The sequence below is a fragment of the Meles meles genome, chromosome 15, assembly GCF_922984935.1.
Source record: "Meles meles chromosome 15, mMelMel3.1 paternal haplotype, whole genome shotgun sequence".
Lineage (NCBI taxonomy): Eukaryota > Metazoa > Chordata > Mammalia > Carnivora > Mustelidae > Meles > Meles meles.
Window position 1 is genome coordinate 60,125,001 of NC_060080.1, and position 14,908 is coordinate 60,139,908.

Here is a 14,908-nt window from a genome sequence, read left to right on the forward strand (position 1 = left end):
GGTCATTATGAAGGGAAAAGAAATCAATGAGATCAAAATCCCATTATTCTATACTTTGATCACATAAACGTCTTTTCTTTTTTATACCTTCTGCACGTGCTCATTTTCTCACTCATTCACAATGCAAATCTTTTACGATCATATATAGTATTTCAGGAACATAAGTATGAAACCCTTTGGAAATGTAATAATGTTTAAGTATTTAGACTCTAATCGAGAGATGGGACACTGACAGTACTCATGCCACTTAAGCACTAATTTTCTATAAGCTCATCTAATGTACCGATAAACTCTTCTTTTTTTTAATAGCTGAGATTACATTTTCATATTGAAACAGATCAAGATCACATTTTTATTTTAAGAGTAAAACTAAGGGGCTTTAGAATAGGAAGTGTACCTACATATCCGGTGTCATTGATTGTAAGCTGTTAATATAAAAATAATTACATACATTTAGAAGTCAGTCATTTAAAATTTTAGTTAGTTTTATTTTTAACATACCTCAGAAAACTGGCTTCAGGTATTCATTAGTAAGTAGCTGATCCCAAACTGAAAACTACTCTCTGAAGGCTATAATGCTTAAGTTTCAAAACCTTCTAAGATTAGCAAAGAGCTAGATACTTCTTTTGAAAAGAATTTTGTTTTTATCTCTTTGATTATTCTAAATGAGGATTTTTGCAACCAGATTTTCATGTATATTACAGTGTGATGACCAAGGAAGAGATATATCGTTAAGAGGAACGTGAGTGTGTTGGGTCTCTAATGGGCCAAATGGGTTGGTTAAGTGACTTTCTTATAAGCTAAATGAATATTGATCTGTTTCTTCTGAGTTACTAATTATAAGTCACAAAATGGTGATAAGAGAGTTCAGAGAATTAGTAATAAAATCAGACGTTCACGTCTAAGAAGAGGAGAGGGGAAGCAGGGACCATGTCCTATGGTGTCTGGAATTTGGGCTCCAAAGCCATCAGACTGGGTTTGACTCTTGACTTTACCACTTGAGAACTGTATAAACTGGGCAAGTCACTTCTTTCTCTGGACCTCAGTTTCCTTACTGAAAATTTTGATTATTAATAGTCTTGGCTATTAATGGAACCTATCTCATAAGGCCATTGTGAGAAACAAGGACGTGATGCATGGAAAGCATTTTCCACAGAGTCAGACATAGTGAGGCATGCAATAAATATTGTAATCTTTAGGTAAAGATAATGGATAATTCTGGAGATTCAAAGGAGAATATTCCCAGTAACAACTTAAAAACTTCATTTTTATTTTTCTGTGGGTCCAATTTCCTGATTTAAAGCAGCTTTAATGCTACATTTTGTTCCTCAAGGGAAAAGGCAAAGAAATATTCTAAGGAATCTGTAGAAAAGTTTTTTTCTTTTCTCTCTTTAATTCTTATTCTCCCTAAGTATATTTAAAATTTTTAGGTGGTCAGTCAGGTTTTTGTAGTGGATAGCCTACAAAAAGTGCCATACTTACATACAAAATGTTGACTTGGAATGCATATGTTTCTAACTAATAAGACTAACTGTTCCCAAAGAAATAAGACATTCTAAACTTTAAGTGCCAGATATTTAAAAGTTCCTCCTCAGAAATTACAGAAACTTGCAGCAATTATAAAAAAATAGAGATATGATGGAAAAAAGTTCTCTAGTATTTGCATAAGGATTTTACAAAGTAGGATGGCAGAAAACACACACACACACACACACACACACACACACACACACACACACACACAGTGTTATTTAGTATTAGACTAGTTTAGGATTTTACTTGGTTTCAGAAAGAACCCCACAGCTGTTCTGTCTCTGCCAATGATATCCTTCCCCTAAAATGGATGTTCTGATCTCAAGCCCTTCTTCTGCCACTGCCATTCTCATCCCTGGCATTTCATCATCTTGCTGCAGGATCCACTGAGGCTATTATATTCCTTTATTACTTTCCTGTTAGAGCCTTCTCTTAACATGCCAGGAAAAATGCCCAGTGGTCTAGGCCACCATCCAGGCTCCACCTTCCTCCCCATCAAGATAAAAGAGTTTCAGTGCTAAAGGGGTTGATACTTAAAACCCAGAGATGCTTAAGCTCTGGGAATTGAGGGCTGAGGCCTAGGACAACTGTTAGCGTTATTCTAGTGATATTTTTAAATTAATAAGTTTTTGTGGGTTTGTATGGTCTGTGGATGCTAATTACAGTGCTTCTTTTGGAGGTGCCTTGCTGGCTCTGTCAGTAAACCATATGACTCTCAATCTCAGGGTCATGAGTTCAGGCCCTACACTGGGCATAGAGCCTACTGAAAAACAACTAACCAACAAACAAAAAGCAGTGATTCTTCTGGAAAACGTATTCTCAATTCTGAAAAATCAACTTCTAAATAAGCTTTGCAACCCATTTAAAATGGAGTACCTTTCATCAAAAAGTTAGAGAGTTAACATATGACCCAGCAAGTCCAATCCTAGGTATATATCTCAAAGAACTGAAAACAAGGATTCAAAGAAATGCTTGTACACAACATTCATAGTAGCCAGAAGGTGGAAACAACCCAAATGTCCACCAATGGATGAATGAATAAACAAAATGCGGTTATATACATACAATGGAATCTTATTCAACCATAAAAGGAATGAAGTAGTGGCACTTGCTAAAATATGAATGAGCCTTGAGCACATTACGTAAAGTGAGAGAAGCTAGACACAAAAGGACAACTACTGTTTGATATCATGTACACGAGATATCTAGAATAAAGCAAATTCCTAGAGACAGAAAGGAGATTGGAGATTTCCAGGGGATTATAAGAGGAGAAAATGGGAAATTATTGCCAAATGAGTATAGACTTTCTGTTTAGCGTGATGAAAACCTTTGCAAATGGTGGTGATTGTGTAACCTTGTGAATGTACTAAATGCTACTGAATTGTACACTTTAAAATGGTTAATTTTGTGATATGCGAGTTTCAAATAAATAAAGTTGTATATAGTCACTATCTAGAAGTATATAAAAACTGAAATAGCAGATAAAGTACATTTTGCTCTGTAAAGAACATATGCTGGGAAAAAAAGGACTGACTCAAGAGCTAGAAAACCCAAAAATTTAAGTTCAATCCCTAACTCAGCCATTACTACTTATACTTTTTTAAATGAGTCATTTCCCTATTTAAGCCTCAGTTTCACCATAGAAGGAATATGGATGCTATCTGCTCTGCTTAATTCTGAGGCTGAGATTCAGAAACTGCATAGAAAAACTCTAATACATCAGGAAAGAAAGTACTAACTACTATAAATGGAAAGTTGGAAGCACTGGACCCCAAAAAGGAAAAGGATGAATATATGCTTTCTTTTTTTAACACCCTCTTATTTCAGATGCAAACGAGGCTTTAGGCAAATCTTGAGAAACAATTATTTGGTCTGGAGGAGGTTCAATACAGTCCAGGATAATTGCTGGAGCTTACCAAGTTGAGGAACTAAGTCAATTTTAGTCTGAATCAGCAGTAGCTGACCCAGTACAGATCAGATTCTGTCTTACGCTTGTAAGGAAAATCAAGCCCCAAAGGCAGTCTAGAATCAATCTGTAGTCCATTTATATTCTTTTAGAATATAAATCATCTGTAGGTGGAATGGGGCCACTTCAAATCTTCACCAGTATTATGTGGGATGAGGAGACCTTGAGTCTCTTTTGGTTAAAATCTTCAGTAAATCATGCTCCAAGTATGAAAAAAGGGAGGAAACCAAACTTCCAGCTTTTTTCCTAGTGGCACAAGGCTCCTTGTCTAGTAACATCTCATTTATCCAACACAATGAGGAAAGGGTATTGAAAAAATGTGTTTAAAAGAAATTAGCCTCCTCAAAATATTTAAAGGTAGTAATTTAAAACTGTATATAGAAGTTACACTACCTGGTATTTACATTTCTTTATATAGCTAACACAACTAACATTTTTCAAAAACCCCTAGAAAACTAAGGGAAAATACAAATATGAAACAATATTTTGGTTTATGGGATACTTATTGAATCTACACAAATGTCTAAGACTGAGTGTACATGTAGGTTGTAAGGACAACAATAAACATGTTCTAGGTAGTCGAATATAGTGGGAAAGATCCTGTATGAGAGGGTTCTGGTGACTTGAATTCTAGTCCAGTGATCTGTGTGACCTTGAGCTTTCCCTGTAACTCTGACTCTTCTGTACAATAAGAAGGCTAAGCAATAGTTCTCAAAAAATAAATTGGAGTGTTTTTTTGGTTTTAAATTTTAAGCAGAACCTTTTCTTTAAATGAACTCTTCCAAGAAGCCTGCTACTTCAAATAAATAAACTCGGAGCTGCTCTGTTTGAAGTAAGGTAGGAAATCCAGATGCCTGTCTGCTTTCTGCTCTCTTATTGTCCTGGCAGCCCCAAGATGCCTCTGAAGACGCTTTAGGGCTCCACAGAACAGTCTGAAACCCACTGGGCCAGATAAAGCCAAAGGTCTCTTCCTGTTCTAATATGTTCTGATTTCACTAATGTAGGCATTTTCAAATGTCCCATATAAATGCTTATTTTTGGAGGAGTTCTTTTATTGTAAATATATTTTTGGTAATACAGAAGAAAAAGTTCAGGAAAGAATTCTAATCTACTATTACTAATTTACTAACATACTTTACTACTTTACTAATCTAACTTTAATACAGCCAATAAAATTAGAGCAATTAATTAAAGGAATGAATTTTCCACTCCTACATTTTGAGATTTTTTTTTCTTAATTTACTTTTAATTTGGTATGAATAATTTGGGTATATTTCTCATTTTTACCCCTTTTGTAGGAGCAGCATTTTTAACAAATACACATATATATATATAACTTTAAAATATACACATTGACATACACTGCTTTTTTCCAGTAGCTCACTGTGCACTGAGATCTGTACAATCACTATTGGCAATCAACATTAAATGCCAATCTACCCTCTGGTTAGGAGCTAACTTGCTGTTCCAACCCATTTTTATAAACCTTCCTATATACCTTAATCCTTCCAAATGCAACTGTGACACAAACTATTACAGACTTTTAAAAACCTGTTCTCTTGGAGGGAAAAAAAAAAAAAAAAAAACAAACAAACTGTGGAGCATCAGTAACCAGATAGTATTCTCAAATTTCAGTGATCTAGTCCATGGAGCCGTCCCCTATGCATAGTGCTCTGTTTCATGCAGTACATGGCTTTAGCTGGCCAAATCTTTTTTTTTCCCAATGAATCAGTAGAACAGTGAAGATCTTACTTTTTTTTTAAGCAGTGGCATATCAATGAGGCACAGATGTGTATTCCAACTCTGCATGGATGAGCACACTGTTCAATGGTGCTGGCTCACACGGTATCAGGACGAGTTATCACTTCCCATGAAGGCACTCTTATCACCAGGGCCCAGAGAGGTGGCTGCAAATCGCAGCCTTTTTATTTTCAAGGCAGTTCTGCTGAACATTCAGGCTTCAAAGATTCACACTTCCAAAACTCTATAAGAGTTTGTGAACGCTCAATTTGCCAAAACTGTTTACAGTGTAATTGGGCACCGTACCTGTGTCCATGAGATAGCGAAGGCGCTTCTCCACCAGCGCGGCACGGGTGTCAATTTGCTTTTGCTCATTCTCTAGTGCTGCCAATTCTCCTACAACATACTGACTGGTGTCTTTGAACCCTTTCTGTTAACGAGAACAAACAGGAAGGAAAAAAAAAATCACTTGTAAGTTGCATTTTTCCTTTCTACAAACACTTAGTAAAGCACTTACCTAGAGAACCAAATACACTGTTAGTATCACCCTTAGTATGAAAAAGCAACTCCCCGTGATTCAAAAAAATTTCATATACGTTATGTATAGCAAAACTTTTGTAAATAGAGAAAATCTCAGCTGTTTCATATTATAATTCAACAACCAGATTTAAAAAGTTAGCACTGAGAAAAAAAACTCCCCCTGGAGTAAAGTCAGAGTTATTTAAGCATGGACAAGGATAGAAGATAATTTCCCCCTTGGTGACTATTAAAACAAATATCAGTGACACTTTTCATTCAAATGTGCAATATAAAAAAAAATGGAGCTTTACTAAGGAGATGATTCGTAAAGTATCTACTGGAAAAAAAAACAACAAAGAAACAACCCAGATTTGTTCTTACAAAAGCACAAAATTAAAGAGACACATTTCTTGATTTTATAGTAAATATACTATTTAAAATACTTTTTAAAAGCGATAAAAGAGAAGTTTCTAATATCTCCAGTTTTCCCTCCAGCTGGCTCCTGTACTTGAAAATGTCATTCTGTTGACGTATCACTAATTATTGTAGCTGCGAATTCTAACTTGACAGGTGGTTTCAAACCTTGCTACATAGGATCTAATGCAACTAGTACACTGATTTGGTTAATCTTCTATCTAACCAAACTTAGATTTCAACTTGAAATTTTACTTTTTACAATCATCTGTGCTTAAAAAATTATCCTTAGAAGTTTTATTTGAAGTAGCAGTTCTATTATAGCATACCAGTGCAGTCTTAATTTTTACTTTCATATTAAACATTTTAATCCTTAGGGGGCATGGTTATTATTTATGGAATAGTTACAAGTGGATTAATTATAGCTCCCTTTGGAATATCTGTTCTAGAGCTAAGTTTCCTAAGTAGCTGAGGAATACTGAAGAAATGCTTGAGTGATTACTCTCACCATCACCCTTACTAACATCAGCACTTACAACATTATGTACTCAGAGAAACAAATGTGAACAATCTCTTCTATCAAATCCCTTTCCTACCTAGAAGCATATTAGTCTCTAAGAAGCCATGAGGAATTATCTTTTGGTACTCCTTAAACAAGAAACAAAATCAAGAATTATGAGCATATTTTGGAAGTCTCATGATCAATAAACACATCTAACTACACGTGTAACTTATATACCTCTGGAACTAGTAAATTCACACATGAACTCAATTTATACCAGCTTACTATTAAATTGATTTATGGTACTTGACAAACTTAAAGCTGAAATATATTTTACAAAATTATAAAACTGAGAGTTGCTCAGGACAGCATATCAAATAAGTTACTGTATTTTTTAAAGATTCATAAAAATGGATATTCTCCCATCTTGATATGAAGTATAACAAAAATTATAACAGAATATGTTAATGGTAATTTTAAAATCTGGAATAACCTGCTGAATGCTTTTTGTACCTAGCAGAGCATTTTCAAAAAGGACTTTTTTCATTCCCATCCAAAGGGACAAAACAAACATAGCAGTCTGCCAAGACAACAGGAGTAAGAAAGATATAAGAAAGCAAAGATGATAAGCAACACATAAACTTCATTGCTTTTAACTGACTGGCTCAGCTAAAAATAGTAAAAAAGATTATTTTGTTTTACTATTATATTTTACTATATACAGAAAAACTGTATTTCTTTAGTGTGAGTATATGGTATACTGAAGTATTCGGAAACTTAGAAATTATATAAAATATTCCATCATGATAATTAGTGAGCTGTTCTATATACTAAAACCTTAGTACAACTTAAAAATGGGAAGTTTTTAGAACGCTAGTTTGTTGTTTGTAATTCTAAGTGCACTTACAAGGATTTAAAAATCCAACAAAGACTATTTTAACAGTAAAAACAATGAAAGTATTTACACAAACTATAGATAATAAAAAAGTAGCATCGCCACAGAGAGCTATGCTTCCAGACAAAAATTCAAGTTAAAACTTGTTCTTCCTGCTTCTGTCCCGCAGCTGTCCATCAAAAGCAGCTTTCTCCCTGCGGTCTATCAAATATTTCCCTCACAAATCAATTTTACACATGATCAGCCCATACCCCTACTGAGCTGAACCTCCCCGTTAATTAAGTGAAGAAATTACCATATATATTATATTAATGCAAACATCATTCAGCTAGTAATTCACGGCTGATCTGGATAATGGAAAGGTTGAACACCCATTAACCCAAGCCAACAAAATGGGTTGGCTGAGAAATTCTAGCAGGTCTCATGTGACTTTTCCCTCTAACTGCAGCTCTGCGGTATCTGCTATTGTAATAATTAAAATCCTCCTGGTAGATCAATACTGGAATCTCTTTATGGGAAGTGCCCTGATGGAAATGTCTCAAGGAAGCTGGGGCTGTGGAACTCTGAAAAATTCATTTTTTTTATCTGACAATTATCACCACACTGCAGACTAATTCAACAGTGCACCCCTCTCACTCTGCTTTGAATGCACTGGAGATTGACATCTTAAAAAACCTAACATCTCATTTTAACAAATAAAGGCACTATTTCCACATACAGTTTGGTATTATCAGCAATCATGAAACCACACAAAAAATTAATATACATTAAGCACTTCATCTTCTGATGGCTTCCTCTGAGTTTCAGTTATCGCTGCCTTCTCCTCATTTCCTTTCTTTGTATCTTCCTGTATTGATCTCTGCCTTTTCATCTCTTAAAAAAAAAGGGGGGGGAAGACATGTAAAATTATTATAAAGCTTGATATTTGTGTATTGAAATGTGGATTTACATTATCAGCTTATATTTATATATGTAAGTATATATATAAATATATAAAAATACATATATACAAAGCTAGGTACTATTAAATCATAAGATGGGAAAATATTTTTAAAAGCATTCCTACCCGGTCTATTCTCAACATATTGACTGAAAGACTGAAGTTGAGTTTTTCTGACTGTAGAATCCTTGCTGAACACAACAGGATTTCTAAATCGTTCTGTTGCTTTTTGAAATCGCTCAGTCCGGAGATCTTCTGTGCCATTCTAAAAGTAAAACATAGTAAGACAGTCTAGATCATATAAATATGAAGTTACATATTAGTAAAACAACTTCTACTGATTTGAGATAATGACAAATCAGAAACTTTTTGAAAGAAAAAGGATCTTAAAGACCTCTCTAAATAGTTCAACTACAAGTTCTGTTCCCTGGAACCAAAACTTTGGGAGACATAGTTCAGACAGAGGATCACTCTTGATAACTTTGATTCATTATACACTGTAAACCCCTGTGTCTTCTCCCAGTGATATCTATCATTTAAAAGCCATGTTGTTTCTGCCTGTTCCCCCACTATTCTGCCCCCTCAGTTTGTACGGTCCCACGGACTTGTATGACAAGAAGAACTAGTTTCTAATTTTATGCCCATTGAGATAAACCACTAATGCTGGATGAAGGCTAAAAGGTAGGATTATAATACTACCCCACTGAACTGCATTTCATCAGCTATAACTTTCCAAAGCCAGATTTGTAAGTAAGCCCTTTACAGCTAAGGAAACTACAATTATCTTTTCCAGAGCTTCCTATGTTAATACTGGTAACAAATTCAAATGGTTCTATCAACAAGAAATATCCCAGAAGACTGAACTACTGCGATGTGTGGAAGCTGCAGATACCGAGGTGCTGTGTACCAAACAAATATTTCATTTTATACCTAATCTTTTATTATTTTTATTAAGTGTTTTGAAAGTAAATAGGGAAAGGCTAAGATGCATGACTAATAGCTAAGCCTGCTGAATGCTGAAACTGGTTATCAAAAGCTACCAAGACTTTGCCCTTCCTCTGCATTGAGACAATCAGTAATGAGGGAGTCCTCCAATGGCCTATTCTCTAGCCTCAAGGAGGCCTGGGATACAGAATCCTCAAGGGAAGGTAACAGTTTATCCTTTTCCACAAACACAGAATGCCTCATTTATAAACGTGTAAACTGCATTTTATTAAAAAAAATAAAACCCCAAATCAATGCTGAAAGCTTCAAGAGAACAGATGGACTCTATATGTTCTTTATAAGCACCATTTAAAAATTCTTAACTAAAAAGATTCACACAAGGACAAGCTGTTTAAAGCATACCTTTTGTTGAAATAACTTTAAAAATCACTACATAAGAGCTTTTTTTAGAAAGCCAAACCAATTTTATCCATTTAAACAATTAAACCTTAAGAATAAAATTACCTGTTTCATTTTTGAAGTTATAGAATATCTTTATTATTGGGATCATGCTTATAGTATGCTAACTCTGTAGCTAGGACAGGAACAATTTTGGCTTTTATTTATTTGTTTGTTTGTTTAAGAAAAGTGTGTATTCTTACTGTTATCATTATAATAATTGCCCAATAGTTTAAAACTCAAGTCTTTATCAAAATAAACAAACACGGCTAAATTTTTTGAGGCTTGGCAACATGCTAAAATATCAGTGCGATTAGCCAGCAAATCCCATCTTAAGAAACGTTTTTATGACTAGGGACTTCTGCCACTTTACAAATGTATTCCTCTAAACCCACTAATTCAGTTAGCCCTTTCAATCCATTGTATTATTCTTAGGCCAGCGTCATTCTGCATTAAATCCACTGCAGAAAGCTAAATTGAACGCAAAAAATCAGACCTGATCCAGGCTTCCTTTTGTTCAAAGACAGAGACCAAAAGTCCTCTGGTGATGCCACACACTTTCATCACCAATTTATAGAAACCAACAGTATAAGGGAAAAGCAAGGAAAGTCATTGTTTTGGGACTTCAAAGCATCTCTGTGTCAGAAGAAGGAAATCCTTTCAGTCAGCAGGGCAGTCTCCATCGTCCGCAGGTGGGTGAAAAGTTATACAGGACTAGAAGTGCCCTAAAGCTACAGAAATATTAATGATGCCACGTGAGGAAAAGGGAGATGGATGGCTTCATGGGGGATAATATAAATAGCGTAAATCAAAATAATCTCATGTGGCATTTTGGCTAAAGTCTTGCACAAGTTAAGATTTAGATTGGCACAAAACACCGGCAAGTATCTCTATATACAACCACATACCATCTTCATGTATTAACATTAATTCTAGTTCACCTAAACAGGTCAAAGGTTGAGGATGATAGAAAAAAATGCTGGAGTTCTCTTAGCAATATTCTTCCTAGTAAAATAATAAAGCATACAGAAGTCAAGAACAGTTTCTACTTTCACCAACACATCAATTTAAAGTAGTAGTTTCTCTGGAAAACAGTATATGAATACTGATTACTATATTGATACTAAATTGGTTAGCTAGTCAATAAAAAAATTTATATCTTAATCTTAATGTGAAGAATTTGTAAGATTGATTTTAGGATTATAAAGTGCCAGTGGAAGCTAGAATACACAGATACAGAGTCAAATATTTCAGCTGAGGATTACCTTAATGTCTTGTTCTGAGCTCTCAGTTAGGGCTTTCTGTGCAGCACTGGAGAGTGAATTTGACACCTGTGGCTGAGCTTCTAGGAGCTTCTTTAGCTTCAAGTCCACAAACTTAGTGTTTTGTTCTGTTAAACAGACAAATACTATGAGTGACTAAGATGCATTAAGATGTGCAGGCTATCAATTTAGGGGACATCATAAAAATATTACTACATTTTAAATCCATTAGGCCGGTGAAATAACATCAGACCTGACAAATGCAGAACTCTTCAAATATATATAAACTGTAATACGTACTATATAACTATAGTATAACTGAGCCGTCTTTAGTATGTTAACATATTCTTTTTTTTTGAAGAACACTTTAAAAAATTTATTTATTTTTTAGAGAGAGAGAAAAAGCACAAGTGCATGTATGTTGGTAGGGGGAAGGGCAGAGAGAAAGTGAGAGAGAATCTCAAGCAGATTGCTCGCTGAGCACAGTGCCTGACGCGGGGCTCAATCTCACGACCCTGAGATCATGACCTGAGCCGAAATCAAGAATCAGACGCTTAACCGACTGAGCCACCCAGGTGCCCCTATATTTTCTTTTATTGAGATACAACTGTTTTATAACATTGTGTAAGGTTAGTGTGTACAATGTGCTGATTTGATACATTTATATAATGCAATATAATTACCACTATAGTGTTAGTTATCATCTCTATCACATCATATAATTATCATTTCTTGTTTGTGGTGGGAACAATTAAGATCTAGTCTCTTAGCATATTCTTTGTATATATATATACACATACATACATTATATATATATATATATACACACACACATATATATATATTCCCCCCAAATCAGTCCCCTTAAAGAATATAGTCAATATAACATAAGACCATTCAGTTATACTATATAGTTAATAGTGGCTATGCTTACCGGAAAACCCAAGCCTGTATTAGATGTATACATGTATATGAGTAACTGCATAGATTATACATAATAAAATAAGCTATCTACAAAGTAGATATTTAAAAGAGGCAATACATTTTACTCTTCAGTTATATTATTTCAGTTTCAATTCTTCTAGTATATTAAATTTATACACATAATACCATATTAAAATAAGTTCTTAACATGATCTCAGTCATTATACATTGCTAGAATCCAATATTTAAGTGTGTACATAGGTACCCAGCATTGAAACAGGGCATATGTTTAAAAAATACGTTAGTCTTAGAAGGCAGAAATACAGCAATCACATTTTAGAATGTATTAAATATGGATAGAAATTTAAAATAAATAAAATATAGCTATAACTTTTAAAACAAATAATTTCAAATTATTTTTAGCAATGTTAATCTTTAATAAAATAATTCAGAAACAAATGGAAACAAATAACTTCATTTAAACAAATTCACTCAAAGCAACTCTTTAATCAAACGGTTGTAAAAGACATGCCAACCTTTTGGTGAGTGATATTTTTCATAAAGATTAATAAGTTTTCTAATTATAAGACTCTTAATAAATGCTATTATCATTACTTTCATGCAAATTGATCAGTTTATATTGCCAGGCCTCTCTTTTAAAAAAATATCTGATGAACTATGGTCAAATCAAGATAAAGATTAAACAATTTATTATTAAAACATTATGACTTTTACATACATATTACAAAAAGAATTTTGGGGAAAATAGAGAAAGGCTAAAAATCATAATACATGCTACGTGCTTCCAGATTCCAATTTGCATTCCTATTTCTTATTGCCATGAAATAAACTATACTCTGAATTACAAAGTCTGTCCTTGCACATGCCAAGACTTATTGGCACGCTTGAGACTTATAAACAATATATTAGTTAACTCCAAAAATAGGTAAGACTGAGATGTATTTTCTTGTTTGGCATACATGAAGTAGGAGAGTTTTTAAAAAAGGTAAGAGTCAAGCCTGTTAGCCCTAATATATATATATATATATACACACACACACACACACACACACACACACACATATATATATATCTTAACATATATATTTCTTAATGTGACTGGAAGTATTGGGAGTGTCTCTTCCATTTTTAAAAAAATTTGTTTTATTTATTTATTTTCAAGTCATCTTTACACCCAATGTGGGGCTCAAACTCATGACACTCAGATATTCAGAGTCCCATGCTTTACTGAGCCAGCCAGACGTCCCTAGCCCTAATATTAAGCAACCTTTAAAGTATTCCGCCAAGTTGCTACAACTAAAACCAGAAAACTCCCTTCACCTTATCTAAGAAGTGGCTAATTTTCTGTCTTTGTAATCTACTGTAAAATCAGAAAATATGTGTCACTTATTGACAACGATTTTATACTTCCCAAAATTTTAAGGCCTTAAATCTGTACCTATGGATGCCCTCAGCAGGAAAGGGGTGTTATTGGCTTCTGATAGAGATTTTGCTGGTGGTTGTGGTGAGGGGGTGGATAAACAACAACAAAAAACTCATTCAAAAAGAAAAAAAAAAATTCAAACTTACCAAGTTCTACTATATTTTAAATAGAAAGAAGTAAAAGGTAGTCCCAATTTTGGGTTAAACATTCAAAAATTTTCCTTAAGTATCAGCATTCCCCTGGATTTGCACAATTATAAATATGCTGACTTCTATTTAGTAAAAGTATAATTTAACACTAGACCATGAGGGAGCTACTGAGAAAGGGCATGGATTTTCTTGGGTGCTCCTTATAGTCAGGAAGACCCTGGTTGAGTGTTTCTTGGAGAAATGACAGCATGATTTCAAACAGAGGAAGAATAAACAAAGCAGGTTAGCACTGAAGGGGCATGCCAGGGTTGGGAAGAAGAATACTTATTCTTACTCCCTTCAGCTTTTTACAGGAAAAGACAAATTAGGGACTTTGCTTCCTCACCTTTAAGTCACCACTCTTTATTGCTATAAGAATTTAATTCAAAAAGCACTTATGGAACCTCTAAGGTATACAAAGCTTTGGATTGCTACCAGATGCTGACTTATAAAGGCAACGCATCTGGAATACTTACCTATTAAACCATGAGTAAGAATCTTTATATTTTAAACAACAGTTCAGTGATTATTGATATAATATTGACATAAGATATGAGATCAATTTAATAGTAATCTATATAAGCAGTTTTCAAAGTGTCTTATTGTAGTTAGATATGGAGTAGTGTAAATTAATTTGTTGGTATTATTTAAATATTTAAAATAAACACAAAATTTGCAAAATAATATTACAACTAAGACTATCAATTCTAAACCACGTCAGAAAATTTGATCCATGGTTGACGTTTGCATCTGAAGTATTCCATATGTACGACATCTATACCTCACAAGAACACATCAAAATATTTAGGCCGAGATGGGAAACCAATTTTTGAATGCTAATTTATAAGAATAAACTTTAGTATGCAAAGTACAATTTATTATTCCAATTGTATTGTTAATTTTAACATTAAATCTAAAACAAAATAACACAAATTTGATGGAAAGTGATTTAGCTAAATGATTTGTGAGGGCATAATATGTAATAAAACTACAAAAAGAATTTATTATCATTATTGATGAGATAATAATAAAAATATAATGATAAAGTTTGCCATGCAGCAGGATGCAAAATACAATTTGAAATTACCCGGAGTATCAAGGTCACTTTCTAAGTTAGTAAGTTCATCTCCACCTCCTACAACAAAGCCTTCAGGAATCTCCTCGTTAGTATCTATCTCAATATTATCATTTTCATCTG

General features: G+C 33.9%; 1 protein-coding gene across 9 annotated transcripts in view; it reads right to left on the reverse strand.

The window, feature by feature from the left end:
- EHBP1 (EH domain binding protein 1) overlaps window positions 1-14,908 on the reverse strand; it is a 340,487-nt gene that overhangs the window by 37,402 nt on the left and 288,177 nt on the right. For 6 of the 9 annotated variants that reach the window (XM_045979135.1, XM_045979137.1, XM_045979136.1 and 3 more), the window contains 5 exons: window positions 14,798-14,905; window positions 11,158-11,282; window positions 8,636-8,774; window positions 8,336-8,442; window positions 5,546-5,669 (listed from right to left, as the gene is read on the reverse strand). In XM_045979135.1, the coding sequence (XP_045835091.1) occupies window positions 5,546-5,669; window positions 8,336-8,442; window positions 8,636-8,774; window positions 11,158-11,282; window positions 14,798-14,905 (603 nt within the window). The remainder of the gene's footprint in view (window positions 1-5,545; window positions 5,670-8,335; window positions 8,443-8,635; window positions 8,775-11,157; window positions 11,283-14,797; window positions 14,906-14,908) is intronic. The other 3 variants (XM_045979142.1, XM_045979140.1, XM_045979141.1) reach the window with 1 other exon arrangement.